Source organism: Vanessa atalanta, chromosome 17 (assembly GCF_905147765.1).
Source record: "Vanessa atalanta chromosome 17, ilVanAtal1.2, whole genome shotgun sequence".
Taxonomy (NCBI): Eukaryota; Metazoa; Arthropoda; class Insecta; order Lepidoptera; family Nymphalidae; genus Vanessa; species Vanessa atalanta.
The window spans coordinates 7,871,540-7,896,736 of record NC_061887.1 but is presented as its reverse complement, the minus strand read 5'-3'; the positions used below and the strand labels follow the sequence as shown (position 1 = coordinate 7,896,736).

At 33.0% G+C, this 25,197-nt stretch overlaps 1 protein-coding gene across 1 annotated transcript in view; it reads left to right on the top strand.

Annotated features, from left to right (window-relative positions):
- Positions 1-25,197, top strand: part of LOC125070602 (ceramide transfer protein) — a 37,568-nt gene that overhangs the window by 5,905 nt on the left and 6,466 nt on the right. Inside the window, exons 4-9 of the mRNA XM_047680540.1 lie at positions 717-887; positions 1,477-1,627; positions 1,906-1,966; positions 21,670-21,852; positions 23,348-23,454; positions 23,920-24,041. Of these exons, the coding sequence (XP_047536496.1) occupies positions 717-887; positions 1,477-1,627; positions 1,906-1,966; positions 21,670-21,852; positions 23,348-23,454; positions 23,920-24,041 (795 nt within the window). The remainder of the gene's footprint in view (positions 1-716; positions 888-1,476; positions 1,628-1,905; positions 1,967-21,669; positions 21,853-23,347; positions 23,455-23,919; positions 24,042-25,197) is intronic.

Sequence of the window (25,197 nt, the reverse complement as noted above, 5' to 3'; positions counted from 1 at the left end):
CTCAAGGTTTTTCTAGAATTCAAATAAATTTTTCTAAAGCTAGTGCATGTTCAACACATAATAGTCGATACATAAGATTAAAATCGGTAAAATTATTCACTAAATTATTTCTTACATTCAAATTAAAATTACTAAATTATATACAAACCATGCAGTTCGCAGCCTCCAAAAAATAATAGGACTGGCTGTATGGGTTGACGGTAGGAAAAGAAAAAGACATTTTCTATAATTTCGCTCTTTACACTCATCAAAGTGCGGGGAGAGGGCGCAAAGACCGATTACCGATTCGCCGCCCCAACCGATTACTGGTTGGGGGCGGCGAACTAGCTGTTTCTAGAATATGGAAGATTGCTAAACAGAAAACCGTCATCCAGAAATCTTTTTGATTTCTGGTAGCAAAAAAAAAAAAAATCGGTAACCAAATTTGCCGCCCCAAAAATCTGCCGCCCTAGGCTCAAGCCTACTCAGCCTGCTGGTAAATCCGCCACTGCGCGTATGACGTTTAATGTTTGCAAATACATCCAATACTAGGTTTAAAGATTTCGCTACACGAACATGCTTGACTAGTGAACTGCTTTAAACACATTACTACACATTGCATTGTATGTGTGTGATTCATTGGTCACGTGATTTATCGTAGACGTATTCTTCATTAATTTTAGGCGTATTTTATCACCGTATCCTTCCACTGAATTTAAATTTTACCATGTTCATAGGTCGCACGTCTCGTCGGCTCGCAGAAAAAATTGCAGAACTCGAAACATATACAGAATTGTTATCGAAGCAAGCGCTTCAACTGCAGAATTACTTCGACATGTGCGTCTCGATATACCCACAAATACAGGATGACGCTGCGGAGGCTATAGATGCTGCTAAGCTAGCTGACGGTACTTATAAAAATATATATAACGTTACTTAAATTTCAGAATGTTGGGCCAATTTTCTCCTGTCCAATCGAGTAGATGGACATTGAGCACGTATTTACTATATAAAATGATGAATCTAAAAAAATAATTTGCTATATTTACCCCTTTAACTAATCTGAGATTATTAATAATAGTGTTTAATATAATATCTTTCTTATGTGTCCGAATGAAAACTGTATTACAGAATGTGTACCCATATATATATTGACGAAGGTAACTCATTACAAATAAGTAATATGCAATCAAAATAAAAATGTATTCAAGTAGGCTTTCAAAAGCTTTGAATCGTCATTTTACAGAATCATAGCAGCTAGCGACAGTTCGGAATGTAGATTTTATCGAGACGAACCGGCAACAAACTTAATAGCTACTATTTTCTAACATATGAAATACAATACAAAGCTATGCCACTTGAATGCAATTAAATTTATTTAATATATTCTGCCTGAAAGTCAACAAAGTTGAATTATTTATTGTGCGAAAGTAACCCCAGGTTTATACCCGAAATATAAGGTAGATGGCAAGCGAATAACGACGTCGAGGTTTCCAGGAGTGTTACTGAAGCAGCGCACGGAGGAAGTGCGCTCGACGAGCGCGTCGTTCCGCGCGACGTGCGGCGCCACCGTGCTCGCCGTGCAGCACTGCGCCGAGCTGCTGCGGCGCCGCGACAAGCAGGCGCGCCAGGCCGAGGAGCTCTACATGTGAGTGTGCCGTCACAGTTCGCTTTTAGGATATTAAAGGTTCTGAAAAATATATACTTCTCTATGTTTTGGACGAATGGAGAATTGTATTTAGGAATGTTTTTTTTTTTTTTGTTAATCTTGATTAAATCATGATGTAATCGTGAAATTTTCAAAATATATTTTTATATGATATATTTTTAGATAACACTAGGTATATATTTCTAATATAAGAATGTTATCTAAAATAATATTTTAGAGATGATAATTTTTACTAAATGATTATTTTTTTGTCAAAGGGCATTGAAGAACCAACTCACAGAGGCAAGACTGGCTTCAAAACCTGGTCCAGATCATGAGGTAAGTCTTTCAATTGTAAACGAATAATATAATATAAATTATAAATAAGTATAATTGCGGCTCCTAACAAGCGACCTATGACAGCTTTACTTTAAATCACCGGGAAAAAAAGTTTTTGACACATTATTTTGAGTTTATAAAACTGATTTACGTTCATATAACTATCGTTTTACAAAGCGCTCGTCATGTAAGCACTCAAGCGACATGATTATATCGATTTTATCAACGGATATCACAATAGCTAATTTACAATAAATATTCATGAAGTGCATACCTAAATCTTCCTCGTGAATAAATATGTTTATCGGTGAATCAGGATTAAAAATCTACACGGTAGTTCCGTACACACGGCCCCTGCGATTTGTTATAAATTCCCCGTGGTGTGTGTAGTAATTAACAATTTGGTGGCAAAATAATCTGTGAACTCTCGGCATAAATAAAAGCCAAAAAAAAAACAATTTGTTAGTACGTCAATAATTCATAATTAAAATTACAGACCTTTTGACGTTCTAACAAAGAGACTCTTCGTTTCATACTACCGGAATATGTATTTGCTTTTGATTTCATATTCGCTTTTGTTAGTTCACAATAATGTAAACCACGCTTTATCTGCCTCTTGTTTTATTACGGCGAGAGGACTTTATTTTATAATATTTAGTAACGTTATGTAACAATTCGTGCGTCACATTTAATACCCTAGTAGGTCTCAAAAATCGGAATGAAGTTACGAGTTACCTAAAACGAGAGTGAGAGTAAGACAACAGATAAATCATCATAAAGTAATCTATAATCCAATCACAGGCGCAGTAAAGTCAAATAAACAACTTTGACATTGAATTTACGCGATTTCATTAGTTATGAAGTCACGTGGCATTTCGATTTTTGGCGAAGTTGTTTTCGGATATTTGGAAGTAAAATTGAAGTGGATTTAAATGAATATCATGTTTTCTAAATCAAAACAAATCGCATGGAATACGTACATAAATGTAGGTTTTATTTTATTAGTTAAGACACTGTGTAAGGGGCTGTGACCGCTTAACACTGGTGGTCAACTTGTCTGTCTGGCGGTCCCGTAAATGGAATAAAAAATATATTTCATATATAAACTTAGATAAGCACTTCTCTCTCTTCACGCAGTTTTGTGTGTCTAATTTTTGATAAATGTTTATTTTTAGCGTTCTACTTAAAACTGTTCTATTTCGAAGTCTTAAAAAAGTAACATAAATTCAATTATACATAGTTATATATATGTTTATACATAGTTGAAAGTTCAAACCACTCTTTATACTCATGAATAGTGAGTTTAGTTTGTAAACGTAACTAGTTCAGGATAATCACTCATGTCTTCAGAGGGCTCCAAGGTTAAGCAAGCAGCGGTGAATTTATCATGTCCTGTTATTTACAATTCATATCTTGCGATAAGACAGAAAACATGTGTTTTTGTTCTTCTTTAAAATTTGCTTTAATGTACTTACTACATTTGTATTCGGACGGTCGAATTATTTTTATTGTGTTTTGTTTTGGTATTCACAAATTGTGTAAATAGTAAAGATGTTCCGACAAAATATTTCGTAAAGATGTCGGTAAAGCCGACTATCCGGCCGCATTCGTAGTCGGCGACTAGTTGGCGACTATTCGGCAAAGAGACTAACTAAGAGAATCCTTTTATTGAATTTTTGAGAAATTATCATTTGGCACTGGTTATACAGGACTTTACGTGAATCATTATCCAATTGTTAAAAAAAGTACGCAAGAATTTATTTTTGACATGATTAAATTTTAATTCTCTTCAGCTCTTTCCCTTTAATGAACAATAATACTTTATTTTTTTGACACAAATACATCGCTCTGACCCGTGAAAAGTAAAATCAAGACGCTATTTGGCAGCGGAAGTTGCTAAATAACCGTGATCAATGATAATATGTATAATATAATATTGTCAAATGACCCCCGAAACCGTCATCGACTTGACCGAATAGTCGGCCGACTAGTCGGTCTTTGTACAACCGGCTAATCGATTAGTCGGCTAATTGGCCAAAGTTATAATCGGCACATCTCTACTAAATAGATATATTTGACAAAGTGATAAACATGGAAAGAAACCCTCAGCAACGCGGCTGAGAGTCGAGATATTGAGGAAACCGAGGGTACTTGTCCTTGAGATGCAATGGGCCATGTTCGAAATAACAAGAGCAGTCTGCTACATTAGCATGATCGTATTTGGATTTTTTATTAATAAATGGGAATGTTTGACATTAACTTGTGCCATGCCATGTTTTTTGTTGACGGTACGAGAACATTTCGGGTTAATGTTAATCATACTCATAGTAGTACGAGCAGGGCCGGACCGTAAGTGCAGGGGCCCTGGGCTAACACTACTGAGGGGCCCACCTAAGATATATCTGAACGTAGACTTGAATTAAATTAATTGAATGGGTTTGATTAATTGCAGGACTCGCAGGTCTGCAAACCATACGATCTCTTTAATTTAATAATATTATAGATTCTTTCGCATTATCGTCTATTTTTGACTTTGACTTTACTTGTATCCACGGGGCCCTGGGCTGAAGCCCAAAAAGCCATATGGTAGATCCGGCCCTGAGTACGAGTTTTAAAATCATTTAAACTAATTCAATCTCGATACATTTTATCAATTGCCTGGTATAATAATATATACCGGTAAGTTACAAATATGATGCCGGTAAGTTAGTATTAACTATACGGTATATTCATAACTACCGAAGACGAAGCTACATGATATCAAATCAAAGCGAAATATACTTTATTTGTTTAAGTTGGATTTTACAAGAAATTTTGAATCTTATTTAACAGAACTGTATTAAATATAAAGCTAACACAATGCTTATATTAATTTTTTTTTTATCAATGCAATTATGCTTATATTAAGATTTTTTTTTTTTAATTTATGTAAATGAAATAAAATCGAAACGATGAAACTTAAAGTATAGAAATGGCACGGTACGTTTATAGATCGTTTGTGTACACTCGTAATTTTCTCCGCAACACTGAGCGGCGGGCCGCGACGCCCGACGGACGCACACGCTGCTCTGTTTATTTATTTTTACGCGTTACTAGTTTTTCTGTTCCCGCTTTTTGTTTTTATTTTTTAATCTGTGGACTTGTTGCTCCGAATTCTGTGTTGATGTTGGTTGAATGCGTTTAATATATACGTTGCCTTTTTTACGATGAAGTTTAAAATTTTTAAGAAATGTCAGCGTCAGGTGAGTTGTTTACACAATTGCAATAGTGTACAGTTTTACTGTGAAATAACCTACATAAATATATTATCTAAATAATTTTAACACTAAAGTAAAAAATTAAAGATTCGATATGGATTTTACGTGTTTATTTCCATTTCATTATATTTTCTATTTATTCTATATTTTAATATTTTCAATCTTGATGACCCTGGAAAGAAAAGCAGATCATATTTTGGCTGACGACGCCGGAGAGTAGATACAATATTACATTCATAATATATTATGTTATATATTATTTTTGGATGAGCGTTGTATTGGTTTGTCTTGGTAGTTGTGTATCGTGACACTAATTAATTATTCTTCCATAAGGTTTTTTTTGTTAGTGTACTCGTTTTACCTGAGAATGTCTCGTTTTAGTCGAGAAGACCCAGCGGATAAAACACGTGGATCTTAAACGAATGTCGCAGATTTAAATCCGGGAAGGGTCACTGATTATTCATGTGTTTTGTATTCTCTTTTATTCTGGGGCTTAGCGTGAATAAAAACCGGATAAAACCTGCTTGTGTCAGATCATATCTGAAACATGTGTTGCCACCAACCCGTACTGGAGCAACATGTTGGAATAGCTTCCAAAATTATCCTCTATAGTAGACGTAGAATATTTGTTTACTTTTACTTTTTCGTTTGCGTGTATATGATAACTGATTATCCCTCACTAAATATCATATTGAATCCACCACCCTAAAACTTAAATCATCCGATTTCAGTTTTAGGTTGGTTTTTCAAAAATTTCTCGACTTTCTAATTGTTTTTAGCATTGACATACCAAAATTCAAGAATTACAAGAATACTACTATTTTCATTTGTACACGTCATAAAATAGTGTCAGTAATTACATATGTATCGCGATACGCGGTTTATATGTCCTTTGTATAATATAGATTGAGAACAAATAGTCTCAACTAGATAAGAACTGAAAGATGATTATACGAATTTTCAATGAGCGTTATAAAGGATTCTATTGTAGACTTCAGAAGTAAATATTTGTTGACAACGATAAGCAACTAGTTCACGGAAACGTAATGACATATTGATATGCATGCTTCGTAGACGTGTTACGTGTTGCAGAGATGTTGGTGAAATTCGTGTTACGGCTTACTTCATGGACGTTCGTCATTTCTTTTCGTTTCTAGCCTTCATTTACATGCGTCCAATAATTAGTCAATAATATATATTTAAATTATATTGTAGTCTACTTAAAGTTCTATTTTATTTTTCTCTGTAATATATAGATAATAAAATTAGGCTCAATAATTTTAAACATTGGTCAAACGTTGTATATTTGTTGTATATTAAAAAAAAAGTTTAATATGAACACTGTGAAACTTATGCGTTATGTTATGTAAGATAATTTTTACGTAATCATCGTACGGTTACACCATAATGATCTTAAAAGATTGTTCATGAATTTTCAAGGTATTTCGATTGGCATTCAAAGATTAATCACGGCCAGCAAAAACGTTTATATAATTTTAAGAACTTGTAGTATTATATCATAAATAGAAAAGAGAAAAAAACTGTAATACTTTTATTCTCATGTTTGACATTAATGACGAATGATTAAATTTTAGCGATCTCGTTAAAAAGCCCTGATCATCTGTTCTAAATTTAAAAATGATTCCGAGCGGTCTCTGATAAAGCTGAATGTATTATAAAGAATTCAATTATTCATGTCCGAATCGTTTTATGTGTAACTGATTCACGAAGGTACTGTTTATGATGAATGTAGCGAGTTCGTAATGAATAAATGCAAACATGCCTGTTTCATGAGGCTGTGACGTCATTTTCAATTTATAGCTTCACATTCGTGAGGTTTCATGATAAGGACGGGAATTTAAATTAAGTGAATATATATATGCAATGTCTGTGATGTATCCGTTGTTACTGTTTTACGCTGATTTCATTTTATTAGTCATTATTAAAGCTGGCACGATTATAAATAATATGTATATTGAATGATTTTAATTCAATTGTTCCATAATAAATATATGTAAATTATAACAATGTAATATACATTGAATTCTGTTTACTGTGTCACACACGTCAATAGTTTAAATTTAAAGCGGTAAAAGCGCTTTTTTATTTTAATATTATTAAGTTTAATTTCTATGAAAAGCGCTGCATTTTCTGGTATAAGTTTTATTTATGTTGATTTAGTAGATTTAAAGAGTGCGAATTGCGGCCGGAAGGACATTACTATTACAAATATAAACAGTAAAGTTATTAAACCATTGCAATTTGATCGGTTCACGGTTAATAAATACGTTAGTAAGCTGGCATGGTTGCGAAAATGTAAGATGGTACGTGCCGTGTGCCGGTTAAGTGACGTGACCGAGAAAGAAAAGTGCATATAATATTACGAGTCGACCTTTCTTCATATCTCGAAGTGTATCGGCCTTTTTTGTGCAACGGTTCTGGAAACAAGTCGTCGTCAGACTTTCTGATATAAATCGTTTTATTTTTTTATTTTGATAAACGTTCCAATTTTAAAAAAACTTTGTTGTCGCCTTCGTACTATGACGATTAGAAATTTAACGTAAGCGTTGTTATAAAATTTACGGTGCTTTTTTTTTTAGTTCTCTAAGAATTGTGTGCAAAGGTTTCAAAATTAAACTTGTTTTAATTTCGAATGATAGTTCTTTTATGAGTGTAATGTCATGATTATAAAAACCGACCAAGTGCCAGTCAGACACGCGCACGGAGGTTCCGTACCATTATCTATAAAAACGGTAAAAAAATCATGTCTGTTGTAAGGGAGCCATAAATACTAATTTTATTCTGTTTTTAGTATTTGTTGTTATATCGGTAACAGAAATACATCAAAAAATTATGTGAAAATTTCAACTGACTATCACGTTTTATGAGATAAGGCCTGGTGACAGATGGACAGACACGGATAGTAGAGTCTTAGTAATAGGATCCTGTTTCACGCTTTGAGTATGGAACTCAAATTAAGTCTAAAAGTGCAAGTAAAAACACTTGTAAATTTATGTATAAGTGTCAGGGAATTATCGTTCATTGTGAAATTCAATCGCTCTTTAATATCCGGTTCATATAATAAAAGTTTACATCGGTAATGTAATTCCATGAAGGACGATATGAATAGATAATTCGTTACAGGGAGACCCCCTGAACATCTGTAAGAACATCTCATTCTACTCTATTTAATTATACTAAAATAATTTATTTTTAAATAAAATAAAAATATTTGTACATACACAAGATTTTGGAGAAAGGTGTTTTATAGAAATATCACGCACATTTTTGTTTTTTTTTAATACATATATGTATGTTGTTAGTAGTAAACTTGTAAAATCCAGGAATATATGAAGTTCAATGAACGATGTATCTTATTAGAGATAAGTTGACGCCGGTAGATATGCTTAGTGCCAGGCGTAATACGATAGCTTCGCAATGAACAGGTTTCTGGCACTGAGCCTAGGTCGGTCAGGCAGATGTAGAGTGTACTTGATACTTGTTTAAAGGCAAGGCGAAGTGAAGTCTGCTTTTACTACCTAAGGTCACATTAAAAACATTCTGTACGAAAAGAACGTATTTAGTTGAACAGATTTGATGTTTATTATTTAAAAAAGTTTAATAATTTATCAGATCATAATATGTGTGTATGAACTAAATACATACACACATAATACATTAATATACAGATTTGACAAACTAAAGATAAAAAGTGTTACCATAATATTATAGGTGATAACTAAACGTACAATAACGCAAAAAAATTACAGTACGAAACCAAAAATAAATCTAAATACAATATAAAAAAAAAATATTCGAATTTTGAATTTAAAAAAATGTAACATGCGAAACAAAATTATCATGTGAGTAAATAAGTACTGTATTTATGCTCTATGGTCCTTCGGCTACATAGTTATATTAAAACGTAACACTTTTATGATAGTGATATACGTTTTCGTATAGTCACGTTTCGTAGATGATTTCGTGATTGCTATCTAAATTCCTTCAATAAATTCTACAATGTAGTAATGATACAAAACAAATATAATCCAATAGCTAAACCAATTATATGGTTTAGATTAGACAAGTTAAAAAGCTTATAATAGCCTTTCAGGTCGACATCAACAAAACATAATATTTTTTTTTTCATCAAACTGTCTAATTGCGCTTCCTCGCGATACGAAATGGTTTCGCAAGATTCTAATGCGTATATATTTTAAATTAATCTTAAGAAATCTCCGCCGATGTTTTTTTTCGAAGTTTTAAATATGTATGCTGTGTTTAAACGAATTTATATTATTAAATACTATGTGTCACTCTGTATTTAAAATGGCTCAATTTCAAAATGACGACCTCCGTGGTCGAGTAGTGTGTACACCGGTTCGATTCCGGCCGAGTCGATGTAGAAAAACTTCATTAGTTTTCTATGTTGTCCTGGGTCTGGGTGCTTGTGGTACCGTCGTTACTTCTGATTTTCCATAACACAAGTGCTTTAGCTACTTACGTTGGGATCTGAGTAATGTATGTGATGTTGTCCAATATTTATTTATTTATTTAATGAAAGGTTAGATTTTTGTAAAAAGGTGCGATCTACGTTTTGAGATAATTTTTTGAGGATTTATGTTTTTAATATTTTGTTTGTGTCTATGTTTATGTATAGTGTATATATGTACATATGAGAACAATTTCTTTTCGTATTCTGATTAAGTATATCGATTCAAAATTATACGCGGAGCATGTAATGTCGTAATTAATAACATGTCAATTATTCGATGTAATCGTTAAAGCAGTTTTCTTCTGTGAAGTTTGAAAAACAAATAGTTGAAGCGTGATGGCATTGACTCGTCATGCTAAGCTTTAATAAATCAATAAGCCCTTCGTGCCAATCGCGAACGTTTGCACCCTTGCTAATATTCATTTATTTTTTATAGATACACACACAAGGATACAACAAGGTTCTGCGTAAAACATTTATATAATAATGTATATAACTTGTTGGTTTACGAAGCGCGATTTTTTTTTAAATAATTGCGGCACCGGCAAATGTGCCACTTGATGTTAAGTGGTCACCACCAGTAATACACATTAGTGTTGTAAATATTAACCATTCCTTGCATCGCCAATGCGCCACCAACCTTGGGAACTAAGATATGTTCCCTGTGATTATAAGTTACACTAGCTTGTTCACGATTCAAACTGGAACGATACCAAGTACTTGCGGCAGAATATTTGATAAGTGGGTGGTACCTAGAGAGACAGGTTTGCACAAAGCCTACCACCGTACCATCTTCAACATCATCATCATATGTATCAGTTAAATAACACAAAAAAATACTGAATTATACATCTAAACCTTTCTCATAAATCACTGAGTACATTGATAAAAGCCGCTGAAAAACCTTTTGCTAGTTTTTGAGTTTATTGAGTTCCGATGGACAGACGCGGCGGGGCACTTTGTTTTACATTACGTAGTGATTTACGCTATTGGCAATTCGATTCGATATCTATAGCGAATACGACATAAATCTTTACAGACATTAGCATCGAATAGGTAACGACCATTTGCGACTTCATATAAGGTAACAATAAACATCTGGCATAACAATCGCCGTGCAACATAATAAATTCTATAATTCAATTGAACATGATTATATGGACTATATGTGTATATAATGAAGGCCTTGTGGTAGTGCCTAGCTTATAAAGCCACAGATCTCTTGGGTTCAAATCTCGGGTCGTTCAATCATTAATTGTTTTTTTTAATCATTTAAATCTATGTAGCATCCTTGTCTTCGCAACGAACGTAAAACCGTTAGTCTTAAGCGTGAACTCTGAACTTAAGTGAGGGTTTAGAGAAATCACTTGTGTTGGTGACCGCTGATTGAACACTGTAATAAGTATATATAAGATTGCTATGGTCTCCCTTGAGATGATGACCGTCGTGACCGTAATCGGTCAGGAGGACATCATCATTATTGTCATCACATCGCCTATAACACTCAAGAAGTCGTTATAGGAAAAAAGTGTATCTGCGTTTATTTTGGTCTTTGGGTGAGACCTGAATACCACTGATGACTATCTAGATGTTTCTAGTCAATTGACTGTTTGTAACGATAATTTATTTTCTTTTGAATTTTTTATTTGTCTTGCAACGTTAATTAAAGTAATAGTTTACTTTTATTGTATTTTTCGAATTGTCAGTATTTTGTTGTGAATGTCTATTTATTTTGATTCATTCATTCGAATTATATGTACATACCTACCTACTTGTATTTCATAGAGACTTAATACAATATAATTGAATAGATTAAGTTTCCGCTCAATAATAATAGAATTAAAACACTTATAGATTATCTCTTACCTGAGCATTATCGCTATGTTGATATGAATATTTTAATTTAACTATATTTATCTTAATTTGTAATTTTTATTGATGTATAAGTTTTGTTAATATTAAGATCACCTAATAATGCCACGACATGCAAAGACCGGGTTCCAGGATTTTAACTATAAAAAAACACCCAAAAGAGGTCTAGACGAGCAGCTTATTTTTTATAAATTACTTTAAAAATTTAAATTAATTCAGAATCAAATACCATTAGATATAAAAAGTGTTGATTGAATATAATCCAATATATTCCATATATTATCCAAAAGGATGTTTTTAATTCGTTGGTTTTAAAAAAATAAAAAAATAACGAAACATCACAAAGACGAATGAACTGCGAAATGATACGAACTGTTCTATATGGAAGCTCGTAATAAAATTGATTATATAGTCTAGTAGGTATTTTATATTCTCAATGGTGAGTAATATGTGGAATTTGCCATGTATTGTTTAACAATTCAGCATATTGGTGTATTGAATATACCTACAGTGTTTGTTTTGTGATATTTGTAAAATTGGATCGTAATTTCAAATCTTTATTTTCTGTAATCGAAGATAAATTAGATTGGATTCTTAATTTAAATTCAAGTGAGATGATTATCGTTATCATTCTATGTAAATGTTGTTTATTATAAGAATGTTATTTATCGGATTCAGTATTAGACCCTTCCCAGGCCACTGTAAAAGTGTAAATACAGTGCTAAATATATATGTATATCGATGTATTTAGCGAGATATATGCGCGGTGTTACCTTAATCGTTTAAATGTTAATGAACATACCGTGTCTTCCGAGTATGTTTCTATTATTTGATAGAGTTAATAATGAGATGAGAGATGATAGGGATGCTGCATGGAAATATTTTTTTTCTTTCCATTTATCATCACAATCGTAATTTCAGGATTACAGTTATGCTTTCAGTGGTTATATTTATTTAGTATGCAATCTCTTTACTACTGTGTGCCAGTTGTCTTATTTCAAATTCGCCTGTTAGTCTTGCGTGCGTCAAATATTGCGAACGAATTTTAAAATAGTTCCACCTTACCGTTTGAGTTGAAACTCTGCACACATTTTTAGTTCAATGACGATACATACTAAATAATGTATTACTAGTTTGCTATAGTTTTCTTTTAATAAAGTACGTAGTCGGACGATAATTTGGGCCACCTGATGGTAAGTCACCATTGCCCATAGACATTTGTGCTGGAAGGAATATTAATCATTCCTTACAACACTAATGCGCCACCAAACTTGCTACATAAGATGTTATCTCCCTGAATGCCTGTAGTCACACTCCTTTAAACACAATAATACTGAGTATTGCTGTTTGGCGGCAGAGTATATAATGAATGGGTGGTATCCAGACGGATTTGCATAAGACTCTGCCACCAAGTAAGTTATTTGTGAAGAGCGACGTTTTGTTCGTATTTGGTTTATAATGAATCGAATAAATATTATAACTCTATACAACGACCCTTCCATGATTTGTGACCGCAATCTATATTAGTCCGAAATGTAGCAATGTATCAAATATTCGCTACAGCGACCCGACTCGTCCATAAATATTATATACAGTTTTCATAGCAATAATAACCTTCGTCTAACAGTCATTCGCCGTGGATATAGGTCAGGTGAGTCCATGATCTTTTTCATATAGTTGTAACAAGTCGAATTTCACATAGTAACGGAGGGTGCGCCGTGACGTCACCAGCGCCAATATCGGCGAAGACAGCTACGACGGTATGACCACCCTTTGTTACGACAGACGACTTATACAATAGTATAGGGCTACATGTTAAATAGAGCCATCGTAAACGTTCCCTTTTGTTTATCCATTTTCTCTCGGCTTTTTGATGTTGTATCGAAACGCATTGTCTGATGTTGGCGGCGATGTGAACTGGCGGCGGGTACGTTTGAGATATTTTATGTTTTCTCTGTTTATAAATTCGGGCGTATAATGTTTGTTGTATTCGGAATGTGGGGCTTTTCTTCAATAACAATGTGCGCGTTGCTTGTTGTATTTGGGTTAAATTTCCTGAATATTAAACAAGTGCTCTTATTTAACTTATACTACTACTGCGATTGAATAAAAACTTCTCATAATGACGCAGACTTGTCACAGTAACTTAGTTTCCACATCACTTTTGCTAAATCCATATTTATATTATAAATTTATACGGTTCGTATGGGTGAACTGGCTAACCTTAGCAACTATCGGTCCGATATAAGTAATTCGTTTTGCGTTAGATAGCCCGTTGATTGGGTCAGGCTATATAACTTTATGCTACGAGCTTGGCGGAGTAGTATTCATAATTGTCAATTAAATATTAATTAATGAAGCATGTATGTATCTGTTAAATAAATTTAACGCGGGTGAAAGCGCGGGACACATCCAGTTCGAAATCAATTTAATTATGTCAACATAGTTACAGAAAAATTTGCGCCCTGGGTGCCATTAAGGCCAGCGCTGGTAAAGCCATAACTGGCTAAGTGCGACCACTAGGAAGGACTAGACGCAGGATTGCAATAGTAAAATTAAATCTTTGTGCAGTCTTATGTTCCAAGAAAATATTAGTTTAAAGCTCGATATGTTAGTTTGGCAAAAATATTGTGGATGTTCAATAATTATTTAATATAAATATGTGGATTTATAGCCTATTCCAATTGGTGTAGGAAAAAAGATAAACAAACCTTAGATTTACGTATTTCATGACATTAGCTTTAACTCGTCTATATTGTGTACTAATAAGAGTTTATGATTAAAATATATTTATTTATAATACAACACTAATACACTTAACTACTTATTTCCACTTTAATTTTACTTCCAAAATTCGTCATTCGTGCGTCGATTTGCTGTCAAATGTTGTTTATTTCGGCTTTTTTCCGTTTATATTTGGAATAGAGTATACGTTATATTAAGTTTACTTTGGAAGAGCTGTTTACCTATAGTCCTGTCTGGGTAGGTAGTGTCTCATCACGTATTCGACGACCAATCAGCAGTTTTATATAGTGTTCCGGTTTGAAGTGCGAGTAAGCCAATGGAATGGCATAAGGGACATAACATCTCAGTTCTCAAGGTCGGCGGCGCATTGATAATATTAGGAATGATTAATATTTTTTACAGCGCTAATATCTTTGGGCGGTGATGACCACTTACCATCGGGTATCCTATTTGCGCGTCCATCTACATTTGATAAAAATCGTAATTTTTTAAAACTTGTGGAAGTCGTTTAAGGATTTTTTTGTGCGTAATGGGGGAAAAATCGAGGTAATTCAATTTGACTACCACGTTTGTATATACAGTGTAAACTCTTTTCAACTTCCTATAACGTAATAATTAGTACAATTTGGTTTGTTAACCTTAAAACTCATTCATCGATACACTCTTGTATACATCGTACAACAGTCGTTCTCTGTTACGTAGAAATACGTTCATATTTTGGTGTCAGTTTGTATTAATTTTATCTTTATTATCACTGAAGTAATATAAAAGTGTTGAGTGCCGAGATGGCCCAGTGGTTAGAACGCGTGCATCTTAACCGATGATTTCGGGTTCAAACCCAGGCAGGCACCACTGAAATTTCAAGTGCTTAATTTGTGTTTATAATTCATCTCGTGCTCGGCGGTGAAGGAAAACATCGTGAGGAAACCTGCATGTGTCTAATTTCAACGAAATTCAGCCACATGTGTATTCCGCCAACCCGCATTGGAGCAGCGTGGTGGAATATGCTCCAAAACCTTCTCCTCAAAGGGAGAGGAGGCCTTTATCCCAGCAGTGGGACATTTACGGGCTGCTTATGTTATGTATGTAATATAAAAGTGTTATTGTTTAATAAAGGTGATACTATCCCATCCCAAGATATAGATATGAGTAAAATACAAAACAATATTGACATAGAAAAATATTACATGCAAAGTTAACAAAACTGTAATATTTTTTTTCTGTAATTTAGTTAAATGTGGTACAAATATTAAAAAATATTTTATTAAGGTCACTTTTATTTCTCATTTCATCGTGAGAAATTATTAAAGACATATAAGGGGGATTTTACTACAAGGCCATTTGTAAGGCAGAACCTAACCAGAGACTGTAGATCTATTTTGTAATGTAAGAATAAACTAAAAATTCAACGCAGATAAATTTATAGGATACAAGTATCAATTGACACTCTTAGTCGATTGTCAATATTTCATGAGTGAGATACGAAGTGAATTCTTACGGAATCGCACTACTGAAAACTGTAACGAAAAAAAAATCTTGTCTTGAGTTTCGTTGTACAGAGTTTACTCTGTATCGTGTTTCTGACACAAAAATAAAACGTTTCTGACGCAAGCACGATCAATCACTCGTACTGAGATTCAGGTGTTTTTATTTTTGCTAGGAACTCAATACTCATTATATTTGTCTATATAATAAAAACGACTCATTGAAAGCAGGCGAATACTATTTTTTAAATAAGATTTACCCAATCAATGGTTTTAGATCGATCTTACTACTACTAGATAGATACTTGTTGACTTCCAGGCTATATGTAAGTAATACATCCTGTATTACTTACATATAAGTATAATTGTATTCAACTAACATGACTTTGTATTTTTAAATGTTAAAACGAGTAATTAGTGAGTTTCTTGCCGGTTCTTCTCGGTACAATCTGCATTCCGAACCGGTGGTAGCTCCACTTGTACTCATATACTTAAATAAAGAATGTTATGATTTTGATCTACGTTTCAGTAACACGATGTAAAAAAACATATTATATAGACGACCTCCGTGGTCGAGTAGTGTGTACACCGGTTTTCATGGGTACGCTACTCTGAGGTCCCGGGTTCGATTCCCGGCCGAGTCGATGTAGAAAAATTCCATTAATTTTCTATGTTGTCTTGGGTCTGGGTATTTGTGGTACCGTCGTTACTTCTGATTTTCCATAACACAAGTGCTTTAGCTACTTACATTGGGATCAGAGTAATGTATGTGATGTTGTCCAATATTTATATTTATATATTTATATTCATTTCAAACATTAATAACGTGACGAAAGATAATATGATAAAATGTGAAACAAACAAACAGTTATGTTATTTATTCTCTACTATACGGTTGTAATTATCATTAGAGTATAAATAATAAGTGTAATCCTGAAAATGTTACTGAGAACTGAAAACACATTTCAACCAATCAAATTCGATGAAATAGTGTATCCGTAGTTGTTATACTAAAGTAATAGACAACACGTGACACAAAAAAAAAAAATGATTAACGTTAATTCGTAAATTATTGTAAGCTTTTGTTTTTCGAATGATGGTTACATCAGAGCGGTTCTAATGTGCTAGTTCGCTTCAATCCTTCACTGAGAATGATTCTTTGTTTACAGCGGCATTAGTTTTATAAAGCTAATGGTGTTATTTAACCTTGGTTGTACACATTGAACGCTGTTGAATAAATCCCAATGTTTAGCATTCAATAGCAGAAATAGATTGACTTTTACGATACGTTATCCGGAAAAAGAGAATCTAATGATAAATTAATGTATTAAATAGATAAGTATTATAGTGTTTGATTGTTATACATTCATTAGAAAGATGAGTTAGAGATTGTTTCAGTAAGAGTTATCAACCTCACCTCACCTCACCTCACCCTCAATTTACTTTACCGCTAAACTGTAATACATTTTTATTGCTTGTTCCTGATAGAAGGGCAAGTGAGTTAATGGAATTAGGTACAGGCAAAAGGAACCCTTCCTTATATCTCGTGTTTGACGGTTCACTGACGGCCTATGAAGTGTTTCATGTATTTCTGCTCTCGGAATGACAATCGTATCACGTCTTCCTTTAAATTAGATATTTCAAAGGAAGTTGCATGAAAAACTACCAAATAATTTATTTCTTCCGAAAATTCAGTTTATATTATTAAGTTTTTTTTGTTGCGGTATATGGATATATATATATATATTCTAATATACTTTCAAAAATTCAACTCAAAAAAAATTGTTTAATGACGTAGCGTTGTAACAAGAAGCGAACACGTTCACTGCCGCCGGTTTCACTTTCACTATAATTGTTACTTTTGTTTTTATTATAAATGCTTATATGAATATAATGACGGGTTAAATATATGATTTTTTTTATATAATCTGTGGTCACGGTTTAGTTTTTACGCGAATTTTTCATTATATTTTAAAGTAAAAATATTTCATAATAAATTCGGACACGTAAAAGAGGATTTCTAAAAGTCCGCGGAATGGAGGGGAAAGGTAGTAGGATTAATTATTCCGTACTGTTGTAATTATTATATATTTTTTTAATTTTGGCTTTTGTTTGCGCCGAGAAGGCACAGATTATTTCGCCAATGTCACTCGTATTTTTTTTAATCTAATTAACAATAGACTACGTTTTGACATTATAACGTCATTTGTTTACGAGTAGGTAATCTTTCAACTAAATTCATAAAATACTTTAATAGTAAAAATTTCATAGCGCCATCTGATATATTTCTGAACCAATATAATTATTATATTAAGTTATGATAAATAAATAATATTAAAAAAAAAACATTTGAAAGAAAACAAAAGGTAAAGTTAAATGAAAGAATGTTTTTTTTTTTAATCTTTAAATATTTTACAACACATGGCTCGACAGTCCTTTGAATTTGAATAGATGCATCGTATCACGGGCTTCGCTCTGCAATGTTCGGATGCATAGCTTAATTGATCCCTTAGGCGCTATTAACGAGGACGAGGGATGCGTGGTCATTGTTCAAGTCGTACTGTGTCGCCGGGCTTTTAAAGTACATTTAAATTTAGAATTATTAATGTACAGTTCGAGACAATAGTGGTACGTTGAAACCGTCAATACAATACAACTGTATGTGTAATATACAATTAAGCAATGCCAACTTCTAAGCTTTGACAATTTCTAAATAGAAAAACCCAAAAGCAGTTTTTAATAGCCCGATGAATCTCGTGATTTTCAGATTGCCCGCAAAACGAGTCGGACAAATACTACCTAGATAATAAACTAGCTCATTCCGACATTGTACGAGTAAAATTTATACAAAATTTACCCGTCCCATTTACCCTCTTAAAGTTGAAATTTACAGAAATCGTTTCTTAGAGGATGCTTACGTCATAAAATAAAAAATTGTTTCAAGTTGACAAATGTCAGGATTTTATAGATATAGTTGTAAGTATATTACTATAGTAACAGATACACGTAACAGCGTGTGACAAGGTAAGTCTATAAACCTCGGCTGTTCCTAAGGGAGCCATGGTTGGATATCGAAACATGTCAATTGGCTTTCATGGGGTGTGGCGTTGACGTCATCGTCGGGGTAAATGTCTTGAGCACGCCACCTCGGGGCGTGACGATTTACCCTTGGAATACCATCAAATGTAAAAAGAAATACTGATTTTATTATTTGGAATTTTAACAAGTAATGAATAATTTTGTATAAGATTTCTCATGAATACTTGTCTGAATTATTATAATTTTATTTATGGTGGCATTTATTTATAAACTTTACTATTTTTTTTATAAATCGTGTGAATTCCTTTTCAATGTAAATTTATCTTACGATTAGATTAATTGTAAACTAGACAGTGAACAGTTTATTATCGATATTGATTTTAAAAGATTACTGTGTAGTATTACTAGTTTCCCCGCGCCGGGCCCGCGTGTGATAGCGGAGTCAGGTGTTAGGTATCCTATATCCTGCCTTGTACCCCTGATTACACATTGTATGCAAAATTTCATTATCATCAGTTAAAGTGTAACAGAAAATATAAACAAACTCACATACATTTATATTATCACTAAGGTTTTATCACAGACACTATTCTTATACGATTTTTGTTTTATTAATATTAAAAGTTATCATAATGGTTTGGTTGTTATGATTTTCTGTAACTGTTTCGACTGTAGATAATATCAATGTATATCAACTTATGTATTGGCATATTCTCAATAATCAATCGATTTAAATTATGCATGTGTAGCGTCAGCATGACACACATCGTTATCTTCAACAATGTATTCCAAAGGGTTAGCGCTGGAACGGAAGCAGCGTGATAAATAATAACACACTTTACACAAGCTCGATTTATTTCATTGTATATTAATTTTTATTTTATATTTTACTAGATATGTCTCGTGGTTAAATTTTAAATAATATTTATATAAGTTTCAATAATTTTGACTAGATCAATATAAGATATTTCAAGTATAATAATCCCTTTTATTATCACTAGCCGTGAGTTGCGTTAGATTTTTATCATTATATATTTTATGAGTACATAATATGCTTTTTTTAGCATTTTAGAGATTCGATAGAATATATCTATGCTATCAGATCATCCATCCGGTTACTGTACACTGGACGAAATGTTAATGTGTTTCTTGTCATTATCAATTTGCCAACAAACATGAGAACTAATCTAATATTGTTGGACCGCTTGGAATCAAATGTGAAACTATTACAGGCGTCAGTATTATCATTCTTAGTTCGGAGATTAATTATATCAAACCGCGGCATGTCAAACGTCACTGCGGGTTTATATATCAAATTGTGATAGAATTACATCCGATGTATAATAACGTAGAATACAAAGAGATACATTTTAAACATATATTAAATTCTGCAATACTACAGCCCAGGGTCTTGGACGACCTTCATAAGGATGCACGTGTTTTAGTCGTGGCTTGATTAAATAATAAAAGCTTTTCGATTTCATAGCTTTTCAAGGAAACTTTTCAAAGTTTACCGTATACCGTACTCTTGTTATTGGGTCTTATTTAATTAATTCGGTGTATTTTTATTTCACTGAAAATCACTTAGTAATTCTTCTATTCATACGATTAATGTAAGAATATTTTGTTATTTATAAAATATTATATCTATACTAATATAATAAATGCGAAAGTAGCTCTGTCTGTTTGTCTGTTGCTCTTTCACGGCCAAACCACAACCGAATTTCATGGGTATAAAGCAACCTTGAACTCCAATGAGTCCTTCCATATTTAAGAAGAATACTTTTTTACGCCTAAAACCTACCGAGAAGCGGCGCGAGAAAACGCGAGGGAAGCAGCGGAAGACGACTAGTTTTTATATATTACTCTTTCTCTTATCACGCCATACGTATTATTTTTAAATTATCCTTCATCCAGTAAAACCCATATTATGGTAAAACAATTGTTTAAAAATCTACTATAGTACTGATTTCGGCTACGTATATATGACTATAATACGAAGTTATACTTAAAAAAACGAAGATTTATGTTCTCTTTCTAAATTAATATTACGTGTTGTCTAAAAACGTGCAGAACGTTAATGATTTAATTGAAATAAATAGCTCTCTGAATAGACCCATCAAATCTTGAGAATTTATCATTCTTGATACAATAAACGCAAAGTAACTCAGTCCGTATGTTTGTGACATCATCGTGACAAATCCACTAAATATCCACAAAATAGCTGGTGTTAAAAAGATATATCGAATTTACTAATTTCAATTTAATCTGAATTGTAATTGGTCGATAGCGCATGACGCAATAGATGACCAATAACAGGTCGTTTAGACAGATTAATAAATCTGACTTTGATTAGCATTGCAGAAACTGGACGTTTGTTACTGAAGGAATGTAAAAGTTAAATAAAAATAATTGTAAATCGTAGATCGTACGCAAATAATTCATGTCTTTAGGCAGATGTAGGTCAGCGTCGCGTCGCTAAGAATTAATTGTTTTATTCTACGCTCTACAATGATTAGACTTTCTATGGTTGTGCATGTGTGAATTGGAATTATGTATTTGATAAACAGTTCATTCGTTATTGCTTAACTGAGTGTTGAATATAAAAACGGATTGCTTATGATTTACGAAATCATAAATGATTTATTTTTAATTGTTTTCTTATTTACTATAATTCTAATTCTAATAATTATAATTCGATATCTTTGCATTCTTTTTGTTTTTTATTTAAATCTTTTAAATTAGCATGAAGTTTCTCGGTAATTTTTATTGTAATATCACACATTAACCAAAGAAATTTGTTTTTCCTAGGAAGGGCCGCACTCGACACTACCGGACGACGAGTTCTACGATGCGGTGGAGACGGGTTTTGACAAGATGGAAGAGGAGCGGTGCGCGAGAGTCGCTCCGCCCGCTGAAGTCACGCGGGACGAAGTCGAGCTGCCGCCGCCGGCCATTGACAACCGACTAACCGTGCACTCCTTGTGGCCAGAAGTAAACTCTTAACTTATTTGAATATTTTGTCGTTTCTGGACTCCTATCAGGCATATATTTTAGTATTATTTTAAATGCCAAACTAAAAAAAAACAGTAATTTAAAATTTACATCCCTTTTTTACGAAATATAAATGAACAGTTTACATGTTATTCTGTTTGTCTAGTCTTTAAACAGAAAAATCTTTATCACATACATATAGTATGTGATAAATATATGTATAGTATGTCGTAATATTGTGTTATTTATATTTCAATATGCACACATTTAAAAAATAAATCAAATTGTCCCTCTTTTTTTCAGAAATAAAATTTAAAAATCTAAAGATCTTACTATTTTTTTTACTGTTAAAGTATAAACATGGGCTCTTTGCAATTTAGAGGAAGGAAAATACCGCTCGAATAGCGACGAACAATATTCCGTGGTGGAACTAACTTCTTTTGTTTATTTCTTATCCTAAGATTATATCTTTTGTAATTCATACATTCGGATTTCGTTGAAATTGTTCCGTACAATACTTTATAGACATATTATAATATATACACGTATACAACTTGCGTTGAAATTTTAAATTATTTGTTTCTATTTTTTGTTGTATAGAAACATTAACGGCTTTATCTATAAATGTCGTTTAAGAGGAAATTAGTTAAACAATGTTCTGTCGTTCAAATGTCAAATTAATGGTGGCGGAAAGGGTTTTAAGTAAGTGAGTAAGTCAGTATTGTTGTGCTCCAGTTTGAAGGGTGAGTGAAGCAGTGTCATACCAGGCACAAGGGATATGACATCTTAGTCTTAGTTCCCATGGTTGCTGGCGCGTTGGTGATGTAAGGAAAGGTTATAAAAAAATCTAGAGTGCCAATGTCTGTGGGCAGTATATGCCTGATCGCCAACCTATGTAATATAAAAAAATACGTATTTTGTAAAGATATTATAAAAAAAAAATATATTATAATTTCTTTACTATATAATTTAATGCATAGGTATAATGAAAAATTTATTTGAAAAACGTAAATAAATGTTTGTTAATATTATTATTTTTACGTATTTTAATCTACTTCGCGTTTTACTTTCTAAATGATACTATTACATACAGATTATTTCGCGTGTTTTCACTTTCTAAGCAAAGCAATCTTCTGTTGCGGAAGCACCGAGAAAATTGCGACCAATTTGCAATGGAATCCACTTATCTTCTTGAATAACCATAACTAGTTCGTTGAAAACATTTGAGCAGCATTGTATTATAGCAGATATTCCTTCTCGTATCAGATGAGCTCGTTTTGAGTAAAATATTGAACGACTTCATAGACTTCGAAGATCTGATATCGCCTACTTAATTGACTAAATAAGGTAGAGGCTAGGTTAATAATAATAAAACATTTTTTTTTGTCTAGCTGGAAAATGCGTTTTCTCCCACATGCAGGGGGGGGGGGTTATGACTATAATATTGTTAATAGTAAATTTATTTATTATTTTTAAAGTCAGCTATTTTTTTTAGATCGACCGGATATCAACCGAACAGATCCAAGCGGCATTCGAAGGTGTCGGAGGTCAGATCGGTTGGCAGTTGTTCGCCGAAGAAGGGGACATGAGGATGTACAGAAGGTGACATATTTATCGCCGATTAATTATTACATATAACATCAACTATGTTTATCCAAAACGATTAATCACGTGATCGTTATCTGATAATGACGACGTTAGTCACTACCACCGCCACTTACCGTTAGTAACTCGTTTATTATGAACAATGAATCAATCAAAATATGCACACATTGACTTATTAAGACTAACGTAACAAGAAGGATGAATTCGTTATGTAATGTAATATTTAATTATCTAATTACGTACTGGAAATCTGTATCAGTTTAAAAATAGAACTTATTTTTTTGTCATCTGTTTTTCGAGCTTCTTTTGTTTTTTGATAAATGCGTGACTGTTAATTCTTGGTTATGGTTTTTGACAGGAAAATTGCACACTAAAGAATGCTGTAATACAGCCATTAACAACAACATTTTCTTAGCTTTAAAGTGACGGTATAATTCATTTTTGATTTTTTTTTGTCATCAGAGAAATGGAAATCGATGGCATGGTGATGGATCCTTTGAAGGCGATGCACAAAGTGCATGGCGTGTCCGCGCGGGAGATGTGCCATTACTTCTTCAACCCGAGATATAGATACGAATGGGAAAGTGAGTAAACAATTTTTTTACGTGTAATAGTTAGGTGTACGGGCCACTTGATAGAATATGATCCTCGCCGCCAATAGACATTGGCGATAACATATACAAATATTATAATGCATAAATATTAATCATTCCTTACATCACACCAATGCACTACCAACCTTGGGAACTAAGATGTTATGTTCCTTGGGCCAGCAGTTCCACTGACTCACTTACCCTTCAGATCAGAACTTAAATGCTGTTTTGCGTTAGAATATATGACGAGTGGGTGGTACCTAACCAGACGAGCATGCACAAATAAAATAAAAAAAAACTTATACATACTAGTTTCCAGCCGAGGCTTCGCCCGCATGTAAGTTCGCAGGCCTAACATCCTGATAAAGTGTACGCAAAATTTTGTAATAATCCGTAAACAATTTTTTTTTTTTTTAAGAATAGTAGCAATGCCCAAAATGTATTAGGAAATTACTAATATTCTAATTAACTTCTCCTTTTAAGCTTATCACTTGTGTTAGATTCGTATTTACAATATTTTGTTACATTTTATAAAATTCGTTTGGTTTGTTGTAACTACTTATAGCGTAGTTAGTTGCATTTGCAGTTTGTACTAAGAATAAGTAATTAGTTTAAAATGTTTCGTCGTATCCGATACGCAACGCGTGTCCTGTTAAATACTCAGTAAATGAGCCGCGACGTAAAGGTTGCGTGAAAAGTGCGATAAAATCTTTGTAAATGAACCGAGCTAAGCGTATCGTATATCTTGTATATTTGATTTTAACGGATTCGCGCATAAACTATTAATTTGATTTATATGCAACTTACATGTAAATAATTTTATTTTATTGTTTGAGTTCGGTTAGTTTATTTATGTGTTAATATTGTATGTACGTTTTGAGACAGCGATGTTGTGTATAGATCGGTTAGGTCGATGTCGGCTCGGACGCTTTCCAAGTGACCACTGCCAGAATTGTTAAAGTTTTGGGAAATAAGAAAAAAATTACTAATTTAGACACTAATGTTCGATTTTTAGATATTCCAAATATGTACACATAATTTCGATACAGCATTATATCTATCTATCTTTTTAGACGAAGCACATATCATTGTTATATTTAAATAAATTATTTATTATCATAAGTTCAAATTGTAGTAAATATCCTTG